General features: G+C 42.2%; 1 protein-coding gene and 1 long non-coding RNA gene across 2 annotated transcripts in view; one reads left to right on the top strand and one right to left on the bottom strand.

Annotated features, from left to right (window-relative positions):
• The window catches only part of LOC146829844 (nicotinamide N-methyltransferase-like), a 45,567-nt gene extending 24,989 nt beyond the window's left edge, over positions 1-20,578 (top strand). Inside the window, exon 3 of the mRNA XM_085608514.1 lies at positions 19,979-20,578. Within this exon, the coding sequence (XP_085464640.1) occupies positions 19,979-20,405 (427 nt within the window). The 3' untranslated portion in view covers positions 20,406-20,578. The remainder of the gene's footprint in view (positions 1-19,978) is intronic.
• LOC146829843 (uncharacterized) overlaps positions 1-20,910 on the bottom strand; it is a 270,714-nt gene that overhangs the window by 243,772 nt on the left and 6,032 nt on the right. The window lies entirely within an intron of this gene.

Below are 20,910 nucleotides of genomic sequence, written 5' to 3'. Positions count from 1 at the left end.
ATTTTTTTATCTACGAGTTGACACAGCAATCTATAGACCACAACAGGACTTTGCCTGAGGACTTGCAAGGATGCTTGTCTTTATAAATAAACATTTATTTCCGGGTGTTGGCAGAGGAGTGCTTTGCTGTCATTGGTGAGGTCTCTACATGCTGAAATTTTGGATAAAACAACTTGGTAATATCTCTGAGAAGAGTGTCCAGACTATGACTATGACATGGACTTACAGCCTTTCCTTTCAGGTAACAGGGGTTGGATCATCCGTATACGGAAACAGAACACACACACACTCCTTAATCATTTTGATTAGTGGATGCATAGTAGGGGTACACCAGTATTCTAGATGGTTTTTATATGCTTGAATATATTCCATGTTTCAGCATCATGGTGGAATGTTTTATTCTGTTTGCTGTCCTGGTACTGCTAACAAATATAATTAGCTTCTGTCTATTAATCATTGCAGCATATATATTTAATACAAGAATCATGATGGTTAAATAAACATCGAAAATGTCCGACTCTGCATTACTTGTATATTTCCCTGAGAAATGGAGAGCACAAGTGACTGAGAATAAGGGTTCTACATCTGTAAAAAGATTCTTGAGGGATCGGGGTTGTCATGTTTAGTGTTTACCAGAACCATTTGCTACCCGCCTAAGCTCAGGGGTACTTATGCTGGCATTGTGAGCTAGCTGGCCTAAAGGACAACCTTTCCTGAAGTCTAGCACCATCCCAACAGTTATGCCGTCCACAAACATGCACAGGCAGATTTACAAGAAACTGATACATCTCTGCATTATAGCAGAGATGCGTCAGTTTCCTTGCGCCATGCAAAACAATCCTTGCGCCACAATGGATTGACACACATCTGTTGACACAAAGGTCATGCATTGCTGGAGTGGTTTTGCAAGCACGAAGCCACTCCAGCAATTTTAAGGAAGGCCTATACCTTTTGTGCTGCATCACTCCTTATGCCTGCTTCAAGCAGACTTACGGTTTTAATGCAGTGGCATTGTAGAAGTGGCGCAGTGAAATCTTGTAGATTTCACTGCATCACTTTTCCGAGGCTTTCCTGCATTGGAATGCCCACCCTGCATACATTATACCGGATGGAGGTATAATGTGGCGCAGGGCATTACAACGGGACACATCTCCCTAGATGTTTTTGTTTATGCTGCCGCAGCATCACAATCGTGACACAACTGTGGTGCAAAAGTGTTGCAAGGGGCTTGTAAATCTGCTCGCAGTTCCTACAGTCTTGTTTATTTTAATGGTTGGCCTGTTCAATCTTGCTTTCTTGGGGATGCCTACTCACCTCCTAACTGGAGAAGTCTGTGCTGAAAGCTTAAAATCCTCCTCAGCTTAGAAGGTAACTCCTATATATTGGCTGTAGGCTGTTCAAGCTTAAACTCCTAACGGATCTACTTCCAACTGTGTATAACCTCTGTGTAATTAATTTCCTATTGTATCTGGAGACTATGGTCCTTGGGCATTGAACTTTGTAAAGAACTGCAGAAATGCAATTCCTCTGAAACTATTACACCACAGTCTCACACCTAGGGGTGAAGATATTACCTTCATAGTTGAGGCACACAAAGCATTTAGGACAGAGGTGTTCTATTCTTGGGTTACATTCCTGGCTGCAGACATCGTTAAACAATTATTTCACACTTGCACTGAGGATGAAATACCGGATAACTATACAAATGAAGAGATAGAAATATTTCTCACTTACAAAGAATACATAAATTGCTTTAAAGGCGCCCTACCACAAACAAGGGCAAATGTTAGACTCGGTCCACTCAGCAAAGAAAGAGCAAAATGGCCAGTCTTAGCTGGTTACACACCACATCCTAATGTTAATTATTTACCAGCAGACGAGGTAAGAAGATTACACAAACAGTTGGTAACGATGTATAGATGTATTACACAGTTTGTTAATGAAACTTTAAGACTTAATTCTGAGTGGACTACTCAAGCTAAACAACCACAATTGGCTACTATGGGCATCAGCCCACAAACACTAAATGCAATCATGGGAAAAGCTTCTGTCGGACAGGAGGAGATTCCATTCTGGATTGCAAAACAAGAATTCATATTATACCAGAGTTGTTAAGCGCAGCTTATAACTCCTAAGGGTATCCAGGTGCTGGGGGCTGTCGGGACATTAAGTGAGCTTGAGCCCAGAGTCACATGATGATGAGCTGAGCTGCTGCTGAGGATCAAGCTGTGAGCCCTGTGCTCTAGAGTCGGACATACTGGCTGTTGTGCCACATCTCTCCAACAAGCTAGTTTGAAGCTATATTTTCCCATACGGGCCTGCTGGAGAAACAGAGAATTTTAACTGTTTTCTTGCCAATGGGGATGACTCTCCCTGTGTGAAGAGTGCACAACTCGGTAGCCCTTCCTTGGCTGTTTTGCCTAAAGTCCTGAAACAGCTCCAGAATGAGTATGGGGCAACACCTGGCCTTGATTTGGGATTGAAACTGATGGGCAATTTTGCCACAGTATCCACCAGTTTGTTAGGAAACATAAAGGGGGAAGCAACAGCATTGGCACTGCATCAAAACATCAAGGATTTGACTCCGGTAGAGCTGGACACAAATTATCTAAAATTATCAGAGAAACCTATGCTACGCTAGGTAGAGATAGTTTGGGAGCCAAATCTGCTAAACCACAATTAAAGAGTAATTCTTAAAAGTAAAACTTTTAAATAAATATTTAATTTTCCCTCATAGGCGTCTCTTACCTGCAGCGGCTGCGAGTGATGGAGTGTCCAATTCGGGAAACTGTACCTTGTTCCAGAATCAGTAAAACAGTCATACACCAAGGAATGGATGTTAGCACTATCTCCTGTGTTATACAGTAACCATGTGGGGTGGGATGCTGGTTTCCCTTATCGCAATATCCAATTGAGGATGACCCCAAAAGCCTCAAGACAAAACCCAATTAAGCATGATGCTGAAAAACACGTTAGGGACACCAAGATGTAATAAAAAGTTGCACATCATCTATGAATAATCCTTTGTTTCCAGTAATGAAAACAGAGCATTCATATCATCTAGTAATTAGACTATAGACACTTAAACACATCTACTCGCACATTTGCAGTACAGAATGCACACAGTGCCACACTAATGAACGACATTGTGTGCAAAAAAATACAAAACAACATCTGATATCCTAACTGAATTTTTCTGCCAGAATATAGCAACTAGAAGCAGAAATCCAACAACATTTTCAGCACTAGGCTCTCAGGGGCAATTTTGTTGACTGCCCCAGGGGTATAACAATAGTCCTTGGTTGTTTTCAACTCGAGTAACAAAGATGACCCAGCATTGTTGTTTGTTGATTAGATAAACCTGATAGATGATGACCTTGTGGAATACTTGACAAAAGTAGTCATTTAATTTTAGGTTTTGCTCCCATGGGCTACAAATTCAATTTAAAAAAAATCAAAAATACCCACCTCAATGTCCATTTTCTAGGATATGAGCAGTCAAGTGAAGGCAAAAGACTTGCAGCACACTGTTTAGAGAAATGTGCACTGCTTCAACCTCCAACAACATTGAAAAGAGTGCAATTCATTTTCACATTCCTAACATTTGGGAGAACATATATTCCAGATTACACAGAACGGATTAAGCCATTCTACAACTTGATACATCCAGACTTCTCAGGCACACATTGGAGACAGGAACATACCAATATTTTGCGTTCCATACAAACTGACATGATATCCTCCAAACATTTGCACACACATGCGAACACAATGAACCAGGTGATCCGCATCATCAGAGGAAAATCAGGGTACACTTACACAATGTTCAATGCAGGTGACACCATACCAATTGCATATAAATCTCATAAACTAATGCTGAAATGTGTTTTGCACCTACTCAAACCATCCTGACAGCAGTACAGAGTGCTGCAGTGAGAAAGAGACCTCTGGGTAAATGCATAATTGTTGTGACTCAGGTGCCAACTTTATAGTCTGTCACCAAAGCATTCCTAACACCAAGGCTTTAAATCCACAATGGATACAATGGGCTAAATCACTCACTGCAGCAGATGTAGACTACAGATTTAATTCTACACAGCAAACACAAGCTTTTCCACAGTACGAACAAGAATATCCTCTATCTAATGCAACAAACCCTCTAGATCGCAATGATTACATCCCATATACTGTTGGGTCTGCCCAGCCTGCTGTAGGGAATAAGCACCAAAACTATGATGCATTTGCAATTTTGAATGGGCACATGCACGATGGAGAATTCAATCCTGAGAAAACCTACATGCAGTCACTTGGTGATTGCCCAACGCAGCTAGCATTACTAAAGGCTTTAATTCTGGTACCAAGAAATATCGATCCTAGATTCCCCACACTTATAGTTTGTGATTTTTATTACTGTGTCAAGATCTATAATGAATACCTACACTATGGGAGCCAGAATGGATTCAGATGCTTTGGGAAAAGGTGGCATTGCACATATTGAGTCATCAACGTGTTAGAGTTTATGTTGCAGTTAATTCCATAGCTAATAAAGCTGCAAATGCAACAGTTTGCACTGCTGTGGTTGCTCTGCTTACTTGTTTGAGCACAAGGATAGACAGAGACATCATGGTGGCTGTCAACTCTTCAGTCAAATATACACACCTACTTAAAGGCTTGCCACCTAAGTACTCCTACAAGTTAGATGCACAGATGATACAATATGCTCACATTCCTGGAGTGAGGGATACATAAATCCCAAATACTGATTGCAAACTGGAGTTGATACTAGCTGCACACAAAGGTCTTGCTTCTGCACATGCATGGGTGGCTGCTAAATTTTAATTATTGAAGCAGCGCTATTGGTGGACAGGTCTTTATAAATGGACCAATGGCTTAGTCCTTAAATGCAACATCTGCCAGCAGATGAAAGGTTCCACTGTAGTGTGTCCACCCCAGATACCCAGATATTTCAACCAAGCCACTGGCTTGTGTCTTTTTAGACCATTGCAGCCATCTGTCATTAGATGGGGCTTACAAGTACATTGTAGGAACAGTGGATTCCTGCTCTACATTCCTGTGAGCATTGTCACTGCAGTCGGCTGATGCCAGAACTGTTTAAAGGATCTTCGAGTCTTTATCGGAACATACGCAATATGTACATTGCAGTCAAGCCAGGGTCCATCATTTAGCTCTAGGGATTAGATTATAAACTGGTCATGGGAACTTGGGTATGACCCTGCATTTCTTGTCTCCATACCATCCCGAGGGAAATGCGGTAGTGGAGAGGAAAAACCATGAGTTAAAGAAGTTGTTGCAGGGATTCTGCACAAATACAGAACTATGTGCAGGAATATGGGACCTTGGTGTATAGGGACTGAGTCTTACTACCACCTTAGTACCCATGAGCCCTGGACTGACTTGCTAATTTGTCTCACTTACTCTCCTTCTCGCTCACAGAGAAACAAATGATTAGACACTCCAGAACAAAATTCTCCTATATCTCTTAGGAATCGCGGTAACAAGACACACCCTTTCACTCTAACTCTTGTACTTATTCACAATATTATCTGACAGAGACAAATTATTATATTATTGTATTATTTTAACTAGCATGCCCTAACATGCAGTATACTTGCCACAGCAAGCAGGAAAATGAGTAGTACAAATACAATCAGCATAGCAACTAGTCCATAAATCTTTAAGGTAGATGTCTTCATGGGGAGAGAATAGAGCCTAACCTCTCTCCCCTTGCCAAGAAGCAGTGTTATTATATATTAGAAGATATCTGAGCTTTGTCAGCAGAACTTATACCATAACCTATAGATGGTAGATCAACATCATAGGTGCTGTCTCACTCTTCTCCCTGGAAATGATCCTCTCCAAGTGAGTGCTACCTATTTGTGTATTCTAATATAACCAAAGTACATTTGTCCAAACGACAGCTGCATCGGTATGTTTTGTCTAAGGGCTAAGGCCTGGCAAGTACAAAATAACAGGGGCATTGTTGTTCGACCTTGCGTATAATGTTCAGTCAAAATCCCAGGAACATGCAGACAGTGAACACAGAGATGAGTTCTTATGTAAAAATAGTCATTGAAATTATTGCTAAAATAAAGACGTGTAATAACGTGTGCAAAAGCAGCAAGCAAGCTGCAGCGTGCTCATGCTAACTTAGTGAAAAGAACAATGTCCCTACGGCCCACGTGACACACTCTTTAACAGCAAGGGTACTAAGCTCAGGTGCAGTTGGGCTCATCACCTATATGGAGTCAAGCAAGCACTCAAAAACATGCAGAGAAAATCCCTGGATGGCCGGATGCCCTATGAAATCCTGTTTGAGGCAAAGATGTGGGTCTCAGACACTATAATCCCAGCACATTGGTGGCGGAAACACCATTTGACATCAGTGATCGTTTAGCTGTTTACCATGAACTAGTTGAATTCTGGGACAAACAAAGCAATGTACAAGTAAAACGCACTGCCACTGGAGAGGTTAAGGTAGTCCCGATGAGGTCTGACTAAATCAAAAAGATTGGGATCTGGTCAAGGAAAACACTGAACGAAAACGAGTTTGGGTCTTCCTACATAGTGCTTATACCTGTCCTGGCTGTTGAAGGTACCAGAGCTGTACCTCTCCCACCTCTTGCCAGTCACAATGAACAAATAGTTGTCTCAATTGAGCTGATCAAACAACACTATGTGGCCAATTCCCAGCAGTAGGTGATGTGGGATCCTGGGTAGTTACCTGCCTCCTCTCACTACAGTACAGGAAGTTCAAATGGAAGCTTTGATGATTGAAGAAGCATCCTTTCTTTTTCAAAAGTGAGCTAACAATAAAAAGCAACAAAACATGTCTTCTACCAGTTACAATTACAACAACTGTACAATCAACTAGTACAGAAACAGATTTCAATTCAGAAACCATACAAAACACGGTCTATGTCAATGTAACACAGATCGAGTCATTACTGGGTTCTATAAAACCTGCTGAGCTGCCAGAAATAGATCAAATGGCCTCTGGCTACTTCAATGACTTTAATAACATCTCTTCTGATGCATCTGTCTACCAACACAACAAACGCCTCTCCCTTCCAGGCTGAATGTCTGTGTTTTCTATCTTTGGTTGAAAAGGACATATTTTGTTTATCATTGGTTACATCTTCAGATTACAATTGGATTACTTTTCCTGGTCCTTTGGATTGGGTTGGTACTTCTATATAGACACTATCATCCAGAACACTTTGCAGTACAACTGGTGAACTTGGTACTCAAACCACATGCATCATCCCACCTTGAACGGAGACCTTTCCTTGATAAACATTGCAGCAGTTTGAGTTCACAAGGGTATTGTTTTGGACAGGGTATCATATGATGTGTAGGGTCCCACCAAGCTTTAACATATTCATTATTTGTTAAAAATGTCTTTGAATTATTTCATTGCCCCATATACTGTTTCTGATGATTGGGACATTGATACAGTGCATGACCTGCCGGAAGATCTAGAGCATTCAACTGTGTTTTCCTCTGAATCAGTTTAAGATGTACATCTAATTATGACAACATGTTCTCTTTTCAACATTATGCTCATCATTTTCTGCATTAAGCAAGCGTTAACCTGCTATTTACAATTACACTCAATGGGAACAGTGCCCCAAAACACCACAGAGTAGTTCAAAAACATGTGTACAAAAGCCTGCTCATCTTTCTGGTTCCAATACTTCTGACCTAGACCTATATTTCTATAGACTTACACCATCACCTGCTTCTTTTCTTCCCAGATGTCTGCACAAGGTTCAACATTTGGAGGGACACGTTAGATGTAAAATCTGTTTGGGGGACAACAGACTGGCAGGATCAGGGAACTGCAAACGTTTTAGAACATGCCTGATGCAAACAAAACTGTGCAACAAGCAACATGTCTTGGAATAGCTAAGATGAAAGATTTTTTACATACCACAAATTCCCACATTTGCACATTTTGAAAACTGGCAACAATTTACTCACTGCAGTGAGGATACATTAGATACCATGCTGCATAATAGCACATACAATTCATCTGACCCCAATCGGAAGGGATAGGTAGTTTGGCTACTTGACACTAACGTATGTCAGGAAATATTCTTGGGTAATACCAAGGGTTTCAAGATTAACAAACCTGACATGCGTTATGTGAAACCTGAACACTATGGGTTGGTGACAACTTGGTTCAGTGACTAAATATTGAGGGACATAATATAGAATGCCCAAAATATTGACTCCAAAATATCGAAGTACAGAATATAGAATCCCTATCTGCAAACAGGTAAGTACTAAAATATCGATTCCAAAATATAGAATGTTAAAATATAGTTAACTAAAATATCGAATTTGTTAAATGTATTAATAATAATATAAATGTAATTAAATATTAAAAACAATTAAATAAAACATACTTAAAATAATATAACAAAGCTGAGAATGTAAAAATAATAAATGTAATGTAAAGAAAAGTAGAGATTTTCTTGGATACTGAGAGCGTAAAAATTACTATTCCCACTCCAGTGGGTGCAACAGTAGGGAAAACGTTGGATAGTGTAGGGGTAAAAATTACTATTCCTACTCCAGTGAGTGCAACAGTAGGGAAAGCGTTGGATAGCATAGGGGTAAAAATTACTATTCCACTCCAGTGAGTGCAACAGTAGGGAAAGCGTTGGATAGCGGGAGAGTAAAAATTACTTTTCCCACTCCAGTGAGTGCAACAGTAGGGAAAGCGTTGGATAGCGGGAGGGTAAAAATTACTATTCCCACTCCAGAGAGTGCAACAGTAGGGAAAGCGTTGGATAGCGGGAGGGTAAAAATTAATTTTCCCACTCCAGTGAGTGCAACAGTAGGGAAAGCGTTGGATAGCGAGAGGGTAAAAATTACTATTCACACTCCAGAGAGTGCAGCAATAAGGAAAGCGTTGGATAGCAGCAGGGTAAAAATTACTATTCCCACTCCAGAGAGTGCAACAGTAGGAAAAGCGTTGGATAGCTGGAGGGTAAAAATGACTATTCCCACTCCAGTGAGTGAAACAGTAGGGAAAGCGTTGGATAGTGGGAGGGTGAAAATTACTATTCCCACTCCTGAGAGTGCAACAGTAGGGAAAGTAATGATTTAATATTAAAATAAGATTAATTTAATTATCAATACCAATAAAAAATTAAATAAAAATAATTACCAATTAATAAAAATGAATAATCATTGAAAAAAATGAATTACCAATTAATAAACATGAATTACCAATTAATAATTAATTATCACTTAATTATCAATACATATAAATACAAATTCATATTTACTTTATTACAATTAAATTACTTCCCACCCAATTCCCCTATAAACCCACAACCCGCTCCTAATAATAAAATATACATTTAACATAATTACCAATTAATCAATTAATACAAATTAATTACCAATTAATAAAAAATAATTACAATTAATAAAAAGTAATTACCAATTAATAATTAATTATCAATCAAATAATTATCAATACATATAAATAAAAATTAATATTTAATTTACTATAATTAAATTACTTCTCACCCTATTCCCCTATAAACCCACAACCCGCTACGGAATTAAACTAAGCAAAAATTAAATTACATAACATTCATTAGTTTAAATAAATGAAACATACATTACAAAAATAATACATAATTTTAACACATATACTACCATACATAACACTAAACAAAAATCGATATTATGGAAATCTATATTTTAAATTCGATATTATGGAAATCGATATTTCATACCCCAATTTCGATATTCTGTCCTATCTATATTTTGGAGTCAATATTCTGTCCTGTCTATATTTTGGATTCTATATTTTGGTCGTTTACCGACAACTTACAGTGTTGGTAAGTTGTGCCTTGATTGGCTAAAAACATTGGCACTGTATCAGGTAAACAACACTTAACCCTTTTATCTGATGACCTGTAAATCAGGGACTTTTTATTCGGTCCCCAGGAACCAAATCAAAAGTGCTTCTTGTATGGCATATACAATGAAATATGGAAGGCCTCTCAGCAGCATACTGCTGAAAGACTGTGCAAAATTGACAAGGTTAGTTTAGAAAAGGGGTTAGCTGTGGTTGACAATGGTATGACCACCTTATCATCTAGAATGAACTCTTTGGGGAACATAGGGCAAATTTACGATATATTCAAGCGGCGCATTGCAGCAGACAGAAATGCTGCACTGCTGAGAGAGGAGGAGAGTGGCATATTTATAGAAATATGGCACTATCCTCCCCTTTCCCCAGCGCCAGCATTAAAATCAGCTTCAGTGCGCCAATCAATCAATAAATCATTTGTAAAGCTCACTACATTCCTGCGAGGGTCTCAAAGTGCTGGGGGGGGGCGCTACAGATCGAACTGCCAGGTTTTGAGTATCCTCCTGAAGGTCAGCAGGTCTTGGGTCTGTCGTAGGCTCAGTGGGAGGGTGTTCCATGTCTTGGCGGCGAGGTGGGAGAAAGATCTCCTGCCGGTGGTTGTTCTTCGGATGCACAGGACGGTGGCAAGTGAGAGGTAGGCGGAGCGTAGCTGGCGGTTGGGGATGTAGAAGGAGAGCCGTCTGTTGACTAAATGAGCGTTGGATTCCAGATCTCTGATGTTAAAATCTCCTTATAACAAAACTTCGGCAGAAACAAACTCAAGTAAAAGCTCTTCCAGATGTTTGACCAAAAGAGCTGTTGCCAGTGACTTTGAAGTTTTAGCTGTGTTGTGGTAATAGTTGATTAAAAGCAAAGGGAAGGCCCTTGTAGGAGTTGAAAGATTGGTGATTAATACAATTTGCCCTGCTGTTGAGTTCCGATAGAGGGGGTAGCTGCGATCTTGCACCTATGTTTGATGAAAATGGAGAGGCTCCCAGGTCTACCATAGGAACTAGGCTGGGATGCTGATTGAAAGAGTTCATAGTAGCCATGGAGAGCCGATAGAAACATAGACCAGGTCTCTTGAAAACAGATAATGTCACTTTTACTCAGATAGTCCACTGCTGATTTCGATGAAAGAGTTGACTTTAACCCAGCAGCATTCCAAGAGGAGATGGCAAGTTTAGAATCTGACCACTTGACTGAGCCATTAGGAAGGATACTGATGGGTTCAGGGGGTTGAAGGCCCTCGATGGGAGTACCCATGGCGGCTGTAAGTATTATGGGAGACAGAGAGACTTGGTTTACAGCTCACCAAGTGATGATTGTGATTATATGAAATGTTTATGAGGTTATCCGCTTTTGATGCGTCTGGCAGCCAAACATGGGTTGCACCCCGTGACCCTTTCAGAATGCTAGTGTACGGACTCACTGGGTCATCCTGAAGAAGAACGTGGGGATATTTTTTTGGGGGGGCCCAGAGTTCTATACTCCAGCCTTCAAAGAAAGTGGCTTCCCCAAAAACATAATCCCTTAGGGATTCTCGTGACCATGTTGTGACAGTTGCTTCCGAAGACCCTTTGCCTGGTATTAAGGCAAACTTGACTGATGTAAGATCAGAAGAAGTAATCCCAGAGAGCGCCGGGACATGCTTGAATAAGCAAATTAGGTTGTTTCTATTAAGAGTGTCATGCAGGCCCCTGTGGGCAAAGTGAGGAAAGAAAACAAGTTCAGCATCTTTCTCCGGACCTTGGTATTTCTGACTCCCAACTGTTTCAGGCGGAGGCAAAGGGTCCTTAAAGTGTAGGGGTATAACTTCAGATTGACCATGATTCCCCTCCAATTGACTTTGCCCTTCTGAGGCCTGTATAAATTGAGAATGAGAAGGCTTCTGCATTTCTGTAGGGTAGTCCCAGATGGTTTTGGTCAGTTTACCTGATAGGTAACGCAAAGAAGGGCCCATCAGAACGCCGTCTGTTGTGATTTGGGAAATGACGGTAGTATTGTTTACATTTTCTTAGCACTTATTTGGACCTTTCCATGTGTTTGAGACTTCCCTTAAAGGCTGAGCTATGATGTCTTGCCTGCCCAGCCTTTGGCCTTGAGAGGCTATCTCTTTGATTTTTGTTGACAGAGACCCGTGCTTCGTAATGGTAGAGTATAGTTCGGTGACACCGGGGGGCGGGGTGTACCCTTGGAAGCTTCCTGAGTGAGTGACCGGGGGTTATCGATGGAGTCATTATTATCAATGAGCGTCATTCTAGTCTCAGAGGTTTTCATTTGGAGTTTTAAAGCCTGGTTAAAAATAACCACTCACTTCAGAAACTGGCATGATAGTGACCCCTGTCCCGTCAAACTTCGATCTCCGTTTTGCAAGACATTGTTTTTTGGTTTGTTTTTAAAGTTTTTTACTCTCCCTCCTGGACAATGGTGGATTGTGGGGAGATTAGAGGGCAGGTGGGCGACATTTGAAGGAGCTGGGTCAGTGAGATCAGGCTGCGTGGTCGCTAATGAAGTGGTCATTAGACTGATGGTGTTAACGGTCACCAAGCCAGCTTTGTGATTACTTGTTCCGGTCGCCGATGACTGACAAGGCGAGGACGTTGAGTTTTTGAGGTCTGATTCCAAGGGGAGGGAAATAATTATTCTCGTTGATGATAATGAATCTAATGTTGCTAGGCACAGGGACTCTTCAGCAGGAGAGCCGGTTTGAGCCTCTTGAGTATATTTAGGTTTTCGCTTGCTGTTGGTAAAGAGCTTCACGCTGTCCAAAAGTGAGCCCAGAATTTCTGGAAGGGATGAGAGTTTGTTAATCAGTGGACAGCAGGAACAAGAGTTCAAACTATCGGGAGGCCCTACAGGCCTTTCGAGAGCCTGGAGCCCAAGTCGAACAATGTTGAGGCCAACGTTTGAATTAAGTCGATCTGTAGCTACTCATTACTTGTTTCTGCCTATTTTGTAAATTATACTTTCTAGGTATAAAATTATAGAATTACATACCCTCAAACTAAATTTTGTTCAAACAATTATTCTTACAAACAGTCACATATTCACTACTTTAGTCATCCAGTGTATCACTCAAACACTTGTCTAAAATAATCACTAACAAAGCCATTTACTCACTCATACTGTACTCATACACTGTCTAGGTTACTGAGTCAGATCTTACATATAGGCATATATCATATATATATATATATATATATATATATATATATATGCAAAAAGGAAGGAGAGCACTACAGGCACAGTATTATAGCTTTGGATTGGTGAAATACCATCCAAGCCAACCTGAACTGAACTGAATAAAAGCAACCCCTGACACGTGTTTCGCTGCCATTACAGCTCTTCAGAGAGGTTTAGCTTTGTCCAGACACAAGGGAGCACCCTGTATAAGTCAAAACAATTCCCTTGCAGGCATAGAGTGACGCTTAAATTATGCAAAAAAGACGGAGAGAACTCTGGGTAGTTCCCAAGATTAGGTGGATGGCAGCTCGTGTACAGAGCACCCTCAACTCCAGCTACACTCTAAATTTGCTCACCTCAAATGTCTGCTTTTCTATCAAAGCTTTTAAGCATAGGATTAGCACAATGCTATCCACGCCGAGATAGAAATGGACAAAGTCTTTTCCCATTTATACAGCAAAGTCTTAAAGCATAGGATTAGTAGAGTGCTATCCATGCCGAGCTGTAAAATGACAAAAGCCATTTATCACTCCAGGCACAGTATTATAGCTTTGGATATATATATATATATATATATATATTCACTAAAAAAAACATAGGTTTCACACACGTTATAGTTAGGAATTAGCATTTAAAAAACCTTTCAAATTCACTGAAAAAACCATAGGTTTCACACATGTTATAGTTAGCTGGACATTTCACTTGTGAAAAACCATTGAAATCCCCCCATAGACTTGCTTCATTCTGACGATATTGGAGATTGTGTTTTGACTCAGTTGATTTACACATGAGCTCATTGTTGAGGGTTTATTTCATGGACCTTAGTTCTGAAGTGAACTGTTCTGCCCTAATCTGGCCTATCGCATGTTTAGTTGGATGCTTAGGCGCTAATGTTGAAATGAGAATGTCTACAATTGCTTCCCAAGCCTGTGCCAGGAACATCCTGTCTTCATGGCTCAGAGAGTCTTGATTTAAGCAGGTGGTGATGAAGTTCATGATTGTCTCTGTCATACCTTCTTTCCATTTAAGGCACTTTAAATTGAAAGGTTGTATGACTGAGAGCAGACCTTGTGCTTCTAGAGCCCAGGGAGGTATAAGTTCCAGGGTAAAGGTTTCTTTTATATTAAAATTGGTGATGCCACGGAACAAGTCAGAGTCTACCAAGGTGAAATCTATAGTACAGCATGCCGTATCAGTCACTCTTCTGAAGGCAGACGGGTTGCCCATTGGACAAGGCCTCAAGCACAGAAATACGTTTTTTGACAGGCAAGTCACATCTTGTTTGGTTGCCAAGGACTTCCTGGGTTTGACCTGGAAGCTTGACTTCTGTGCCCTGTAGTAAATTCATATTGAAAACATCCGAAAATATGATGTTAGCTTGTGAATATTTTCATTTATTTCATTTATTCCATTTGTAACGCGCTCGGCTACTCAAGAGTGTCCCGGCGCGAACCAAAGGGGGGGAAAGAGACAATCATACAAAAAGGAATGTTTTAAGCTTTTTCTTAAAAGATGCGAGCTCCTGAGTGAGGCGAAGATCAAGAGGAAGGGCATTCCAGGCCCTACTAGCTCTAACCACCAAAGAGCTACCTCCCATCCTCTGAAGCTTGAATCGCGGGACGAAAGCCAGGCGGAGGGCCGACGAGCGCAGGGCCCTTGCAGGAGCATAAAAGGCAAAGCGTCTTTGCAGATAGAGAGGGCCCTGTCCATGAAGAGCACGATGTGCCAGGACCAAAGATTTAAATTTGATCCTGGCCGCGATCGGCAGCCAATGTAGAGATTTTAAGTGCGTGGTGACGCTCGACCTAGATGAAAAACCTAAGACTAGCCTAGCCGCCGTGTTCTGGACCACCTGCAACTTCTTGACCAAATAACCAGGTGACCCAGTAAACAAGGAGTTGGCATAGTCTAGCCGGGAGAGAATCAGAGCGCAGGTCACGGTTACTCTGGCTGCCTGCGGGATCAGTGAGAAGAAGCTCCTGAGTGTTTTAATAAGGCCAAAGCAACATCCGGCCGTTTTCTTAATGTGGGTAGAGAAGGACAGGTTCTCCTCAAACCAAATGCCCAAGTTCTTAGTGGGCTGTCCTTCCGAAAAGGGAGGAGGGAGCTCTTGAGGCCATAACTGTTGACGGAAGTCCGTAGGAAACGTGCCGAAGAGCCAGATCTCGGATTTCTGCTCATTACACTTGAGCTGAGCATTAGCCAGCCAGGAGAAGATGGTTCGAAGGCACTGTTGGGCGGCCAGAACAGAGCTGGAGGTCTTATCCCACGTAAAGAGTAGCTGGGTGTCGTCAGCGTACGCCAGTACCTTAGCCCCCAGATCCTCAGCAAGATGAATCAACGGTGTGACGTAAATATTGAAGAGCAGAGGGCTAAGTGCAGAGCCCTGCGGGACTCCCGTAGTGACCAAAGGAGGGGAGGAACTAAACGGGGGGATCCAGATCTGTTCGGCCCTTTCCTCAAGAAAAGACCTGAGCCAGCCCCACACGGCCCCAGAGACTCCAATCTCAGTGAGACGGGTCATCAAAAGGCCGTGTGGGACCGTATCGAAGGCCGCCGAGAGGTCCAATAAGATCAGGGCTGCTCTGCCCCCATCATCCAGGCATGTTCGAACCGCCTCGACCACCTCAACAAGAACCGTCTCGGTGCAATGGCCAGTCCGGAACCCCGATTGTGCTTGATGTAAAATACCCTCCGTCTCCACAAAATCCGACAACTGTTTGTGCACCACCTTCTCACAAACCTTAGCAATGGCTGGCAGGAGGGAGATGGGCCGATAACTGACCGGATTGAGCGGGTCCAAAGACGGTTTCTTAAGCAGAGGAAGAATCTTGGCCTGCTTCCAGACCTGAGGCACCACCATAGACTGAAGGGAAAGGTTGATAATCAAATTGACCTCCAGATAGATACAGTCAGCAGCCTCTGCTAAGTGTCTGGCCGGGCATGCATCAGCAGGGGATCCCGACTTGAGCCCTTTAAGAATCTTCAAAGTTTCCAAGGGAGGGACCGGAGAAAAAGCAGACAGTAAGGTAGAGGGGGTGGGCAGAACAGTCCTTGCACCATCCCGTACATCACTGTCAGGAAAAAAAGATGCCTGAATGGCCAGAATCTTATCTCTAAAAAACTCAGACAGAGTATTACACCAATCAAAAGAAGAGGGTGTGGCACTTTTCTGAGCCGATGGAGAGATGAAGCTCTGAACTATAGCAAAGATTTCTTTGGAATTGTTCCTGGCCACCTCAATGCGGGCCGCATAAAACTGCCTTTTAGCCGCAGATATGGCGTCATAATAGGATCTTTGCATAGTACGTAGTTTTGATTTCGCCACAGGGCAGTAATTACTCTTCCGCCATGCCCGCTCCAAGATTTTACAGTCGTGTTTAAAAGCTTTGAGAGCCGGGGTAAACCATGGTTTAGAAGGGGATGCTCTGGCCGGTTTTATGGGCTGACGAGAGGAAACAGAGATCACAGCTTTGGACAGCCAATCCGTGAATCCCGTCATACATTCTTCTAAACTCCCGGACAGTACCGGCCTGGTGGAGTCCAAAGCGTGCACAAAGTCCTGGGTGTCAATTTTCCCCAAGACAGGTTTCGAAAAGCCAGGCAACCAAGCCTCTGTCCTGGAGACTGTCCAGGAGAAATAAGATATATAGTGGTCAGACCACGTCAGAGGGAGAGGGTCATTAACCGCGATGGAAAAGTTGGAGCAAATAGGATCCAATAGGTGACCAGCCTGATGAGTAGGCAGGCGGACAAGCTGGACAAGTTGGGCCATGGCTAGATGATCCAATATGTCCATCACCTCCCTCTCATGAGGCATATCCAAGTGAAAATTCAGGTCTCCCAGCACCAAATAATGAGAGAACCTGACCGCCCTAGCAGTAAGGGCATCTCCCCAAGTTTGGAGAAAGGAGCCAGGAGGGCCCGGAGGCCGATAGATCAGAGAGGCCCCAAGAGTGAAGTGAGCTGAAAGTCGGACACTAAAGTCCAGTACCTCACAGCCTGCCCAATCCTGAGAGTCACCCAAAGAAAGATCCCAGCATTCTTTGTAGATAACAGCAACACCTCCCCCTCTTGACCCTTTACGATCAGCTCTCAGGATCTTATAGCCCAAAGGGGTAGCCAACGCGACTATGGGGGCCGCAGAGGAGTCAAGCCAGGTCTCCGTAAGAAACAGCATATCCAAGGCCCCATCCTCTAGCAGCCCATGAACTTCCGCATGATGTCTTTTTAATGAGCGAACATTGATGAGTGCAGCTGAAAGCTGCACCGGGTTAGTACCCCTTTTAAAACCCGGGGTTAGTTTAGGGGGAAGCGCATAGTCCAGCCCCAACTGGAAACCACAAGAACTACATGCTCCAAGCGGAATAGCTGTCACATCCCACGAATGTGGATGTCGACAGCCTGTCACATTCAGGCCCCTGAGAGCGGCGCCAGAGTATACCACACGACCGGCAGTAGCCAGAGAGCGCACGGATCGTGGAACAGCGTTTCTGGCGCTGGTCGCTACCGGGGCGCGGACGGGCGCAGACGGGCTTGCCTTTGGCGCGCCAGCGGCGCGCCCGCTGCGCGCGTCCGCTGCGCGTCCGTGCGACGCGCATTAAATGCGTCCTGGTAAAAACAACTAGCGCGCTGACCTGCGCCAGTAGCAAGATGGCGTCGCGAGGGAAGGAAATGCCCTCCAACCCTCGCCGCGACCAGCAGATCGGGAGATTTGAAAGAGGAATGTGCAAAATAGGCAATTTGTAAGCTTTTAAAGTGCGGGTATGAGGAAAATGAAAAAAGCAGCAGGCAAATGTTAAAACTCGTAATTCAATAAAAACATCCCAACATATGCAGCATAAGCGAAAACACACATTCACAGTACGTGTCTCAGCCCGGGAAACCCCTTCAGGCGCTGCGCGTCCGTGCGACGCGCATTAAATGCGTCCTGGTAAAAACAACTAGCGCGCTGACCTGCGCCAGTAGCAAGATGGCGTCGCGAGGGAAGGAAATGCCCTCCAACCCTCGCCGCGACCAGCAGATCGGGAGATTTGAAAGAGGAATGTGCAAAATAGGCAATTTGTAAGCTTTTAAAGTGCGGGTATGAGGAAAATGAAAAAAGCAGCAGGCAAATGTTAAAACTCGTAACATCATGTAAACCTCATGGCTTTGAGAGCCCCTATCCAGGACTGCATGTGTGCGCCATTCATTGTGTGGCTCTGTCTGTGAGGCTAGAATGATTTGGAGCTCTGTCTGCCCGGTAAATGGAATAAGTGCTCCTCTTGCCTTGCAGCATCTTTGTCTATCGTTGAGCCACCGATTTACAAATGGGAGTCTTTTGTCGAGACTCCTTCGCTTCTCCCAATAGTTTTGTCAAAGAATTGAGACTTAGCTGATGAAATGGACTTAGGAGAATCTCTCAACAAACAGCTGGGTCTTCCTCTAATGCAGCATTATCTAATTGATTTGGAGACTGGGTGGGCTTTTTATGTGCCTGATATGTCAAAGGTAGGTACAGTGAGTTCCATTGCTCAAGTACCCGAGCCTCTACCTGGAGCAAAGGCTGGACCTGAGTTGCCCCCTGTGATTCTATGGCGGAGTCAATTCTTGACATCGCTTGAAGTGCTGAAGTCTGCTCCAGCCCTCTTGGGCATCTTGTCAAGTTAATTACTGGCTGTGAAAGTTGTGGCAACTGTTTGTGCTTGGCTGTGTTGTATAGAGCCCTCTTCTCGGTGGATTGGTCATTATCACTTCCTAACCCATGTGTTTCTTGAGATGTGGAGATGAATCACATATGGTACATGGTTAAGAAATCTGTTATCTTCGTTTACTATATGTGGAAAATGGAACAGTACATTCATAACAGAATTTGCATAGCAGTTGAGCCCTGAAATATTTTCAAACTGGGAACTTCTGCATCATTGACAAGTTTTTCCTTCTCTCCTTCCTTTCCTTTAGCGTCCATACCATGTTTTGTAATGTTCCACTTTGGACAGATAAAATGTTTGTCATAAACAGTGTACTAGCATAAATGAGGAGCATATATACTTCTTAACCAACTGATTTACCTTACACAGCTTGCATCAGCGACTAACTTTCTACTCTTCAAAACCAATCAAGACTAAATCAGACAATGTTGTAATTTGCGACAATGCTACATATGACAGGACTTCTTCGCAAACAGTAGTTCAATATCCACAAAAGCTGCAGCTGATAGATAGATAGATGTAAAGATAATGACAGTACCAAAAACATTTTGTAAACCATCATCATTTCCTAGGCTCCTAGGATCATGAGCCAAGTCAGGCAGCTAGATATTTTGCAATTATGCAGCAAAAATACAAATTATAAGTCAAAACATCTGGCAGTATTATTTTCATTCATTAAACCTAGAATATCTTTTTTTGTGGAACCTACATAATTTGCAAACTCTGTGGTGTCTGTGGCAAAACCAGTAAATCCGAAACTATTTGACAAATGTGACTCCCACTGAAATTAATAAATCCTCTTGTTTTTCTCCATTCTATTATTTTATCAACAATGTATTCTTGAATGCTAGCTTAACCTAAACAATCTAATTACAATTGAACTTCTTAAAATTGACATGTGATATAAAAATTACGTAGTGGGTAATGTGTAATATGGCACATGATCTCTCTCTCTCTGTCTTCTCTGTACATGTAAATGCGTATAGATGTATTTGTATTTTTATCTACATTATATATGTATTAATTTTAGGTTTATATACTGTCATCAGTACCAATATGACATAAGGGTGCTATACATTGGACAAGTGGGATACATCAGTTTATTAAAAATATATTGTTTTAGGGCAATAGAATAAAATCTAGGTGGTGGTGAGATCAACCAATGAATAAAAGTTGGTATTAACTATACAAATATCTTCATTTTTAGGGATGCATGGGCTGAGAACCAAAACATGCTGCAAGGAAAAATCACACAGGTTCTTGAATATGATGTCAGCAAAAGCAACCCCTTTTCTCCCACGTCTGTGCCCCCAGCCGACTGCCTCTTTTTGAAGCATTGCTTGGAATGTCACACGACAAATAATGCAGAGTTCTTCAGCGCCCTAACAAATGTTTCATCGCTGTTAAAAAGCGGAGGGCTTCTCATAATGATTGCATGCCTAAAACAAACATATTGCATGGTTGGGAGTTTCAAGTTTCCGCATCTATCCATCGATGAAGCTTTTGTGAGTAAAACCCTTGAGGAGGGCGGATATGTCATTCTGGAGTCGGAGATGCTGCCTAGGAAAGTGATTCGATTATATGATGTGGTAGATTACGAAGGTGTTCTTTATGTTAAGGCCCAAAAGAAATAGCTCCTCAGTCTCCTGGCGAATGTCAATTGAAAAACATATATGATATTTAGCCTTTTTCCATTTCCATTCTTGTAAAACTAATTATTGATGATACCAACTGTACTTGACGTCTCCCTCCTTTCTCACTGCTTAAATATTTACATTTTATTTGTTAATAAATTACCTTCTTGCTACCAGGTTCTATTTAATTTCATTTCACCTATTCTCTTCCCAAGGTCCTATGAATTGTTGCTTTGCTTACTTTAAATTCCAATATATTGTTAAATTCTGTCTTTTTTCAGTTTCTTTTGCAGATTGAATTTTTCTTACTTCTTTCTACAATACCATTTTTGAAGCATTAATATTCAAGATCTACTTCTATGTTTGTTGATATCATTTATTGTTCACCCAGCACTTGTCAATAATTCTTCCTTTACGGTGCAGGCTAAGGGAGATTTCTGCTCCATCATAGCACAGATAGGAGTAGAGGTGGGCACTATTCTGGGCGAAGTGTAATGCTGCTTGT

Source organism: Triturus cristatus, chromosome 5_2 (genome assembly GCF_964204655.1).
Source record: "Triturus cristatus chromosome 5_2, aTriCri1.1, whole genome shotgun sequence".
Taxonomy (NCBI): domain Eukaryota; kingdom Metazoa; phylum Chordata; class Amphibia; order Caudata; family Salamandridae; genus Triturus; species Triturus cristatus.
The sequence above is the reverse complement of the archived record's forward strand: the minus strand, read 5'-3'. Positions and strand labels throughout refer to the sequence as shown.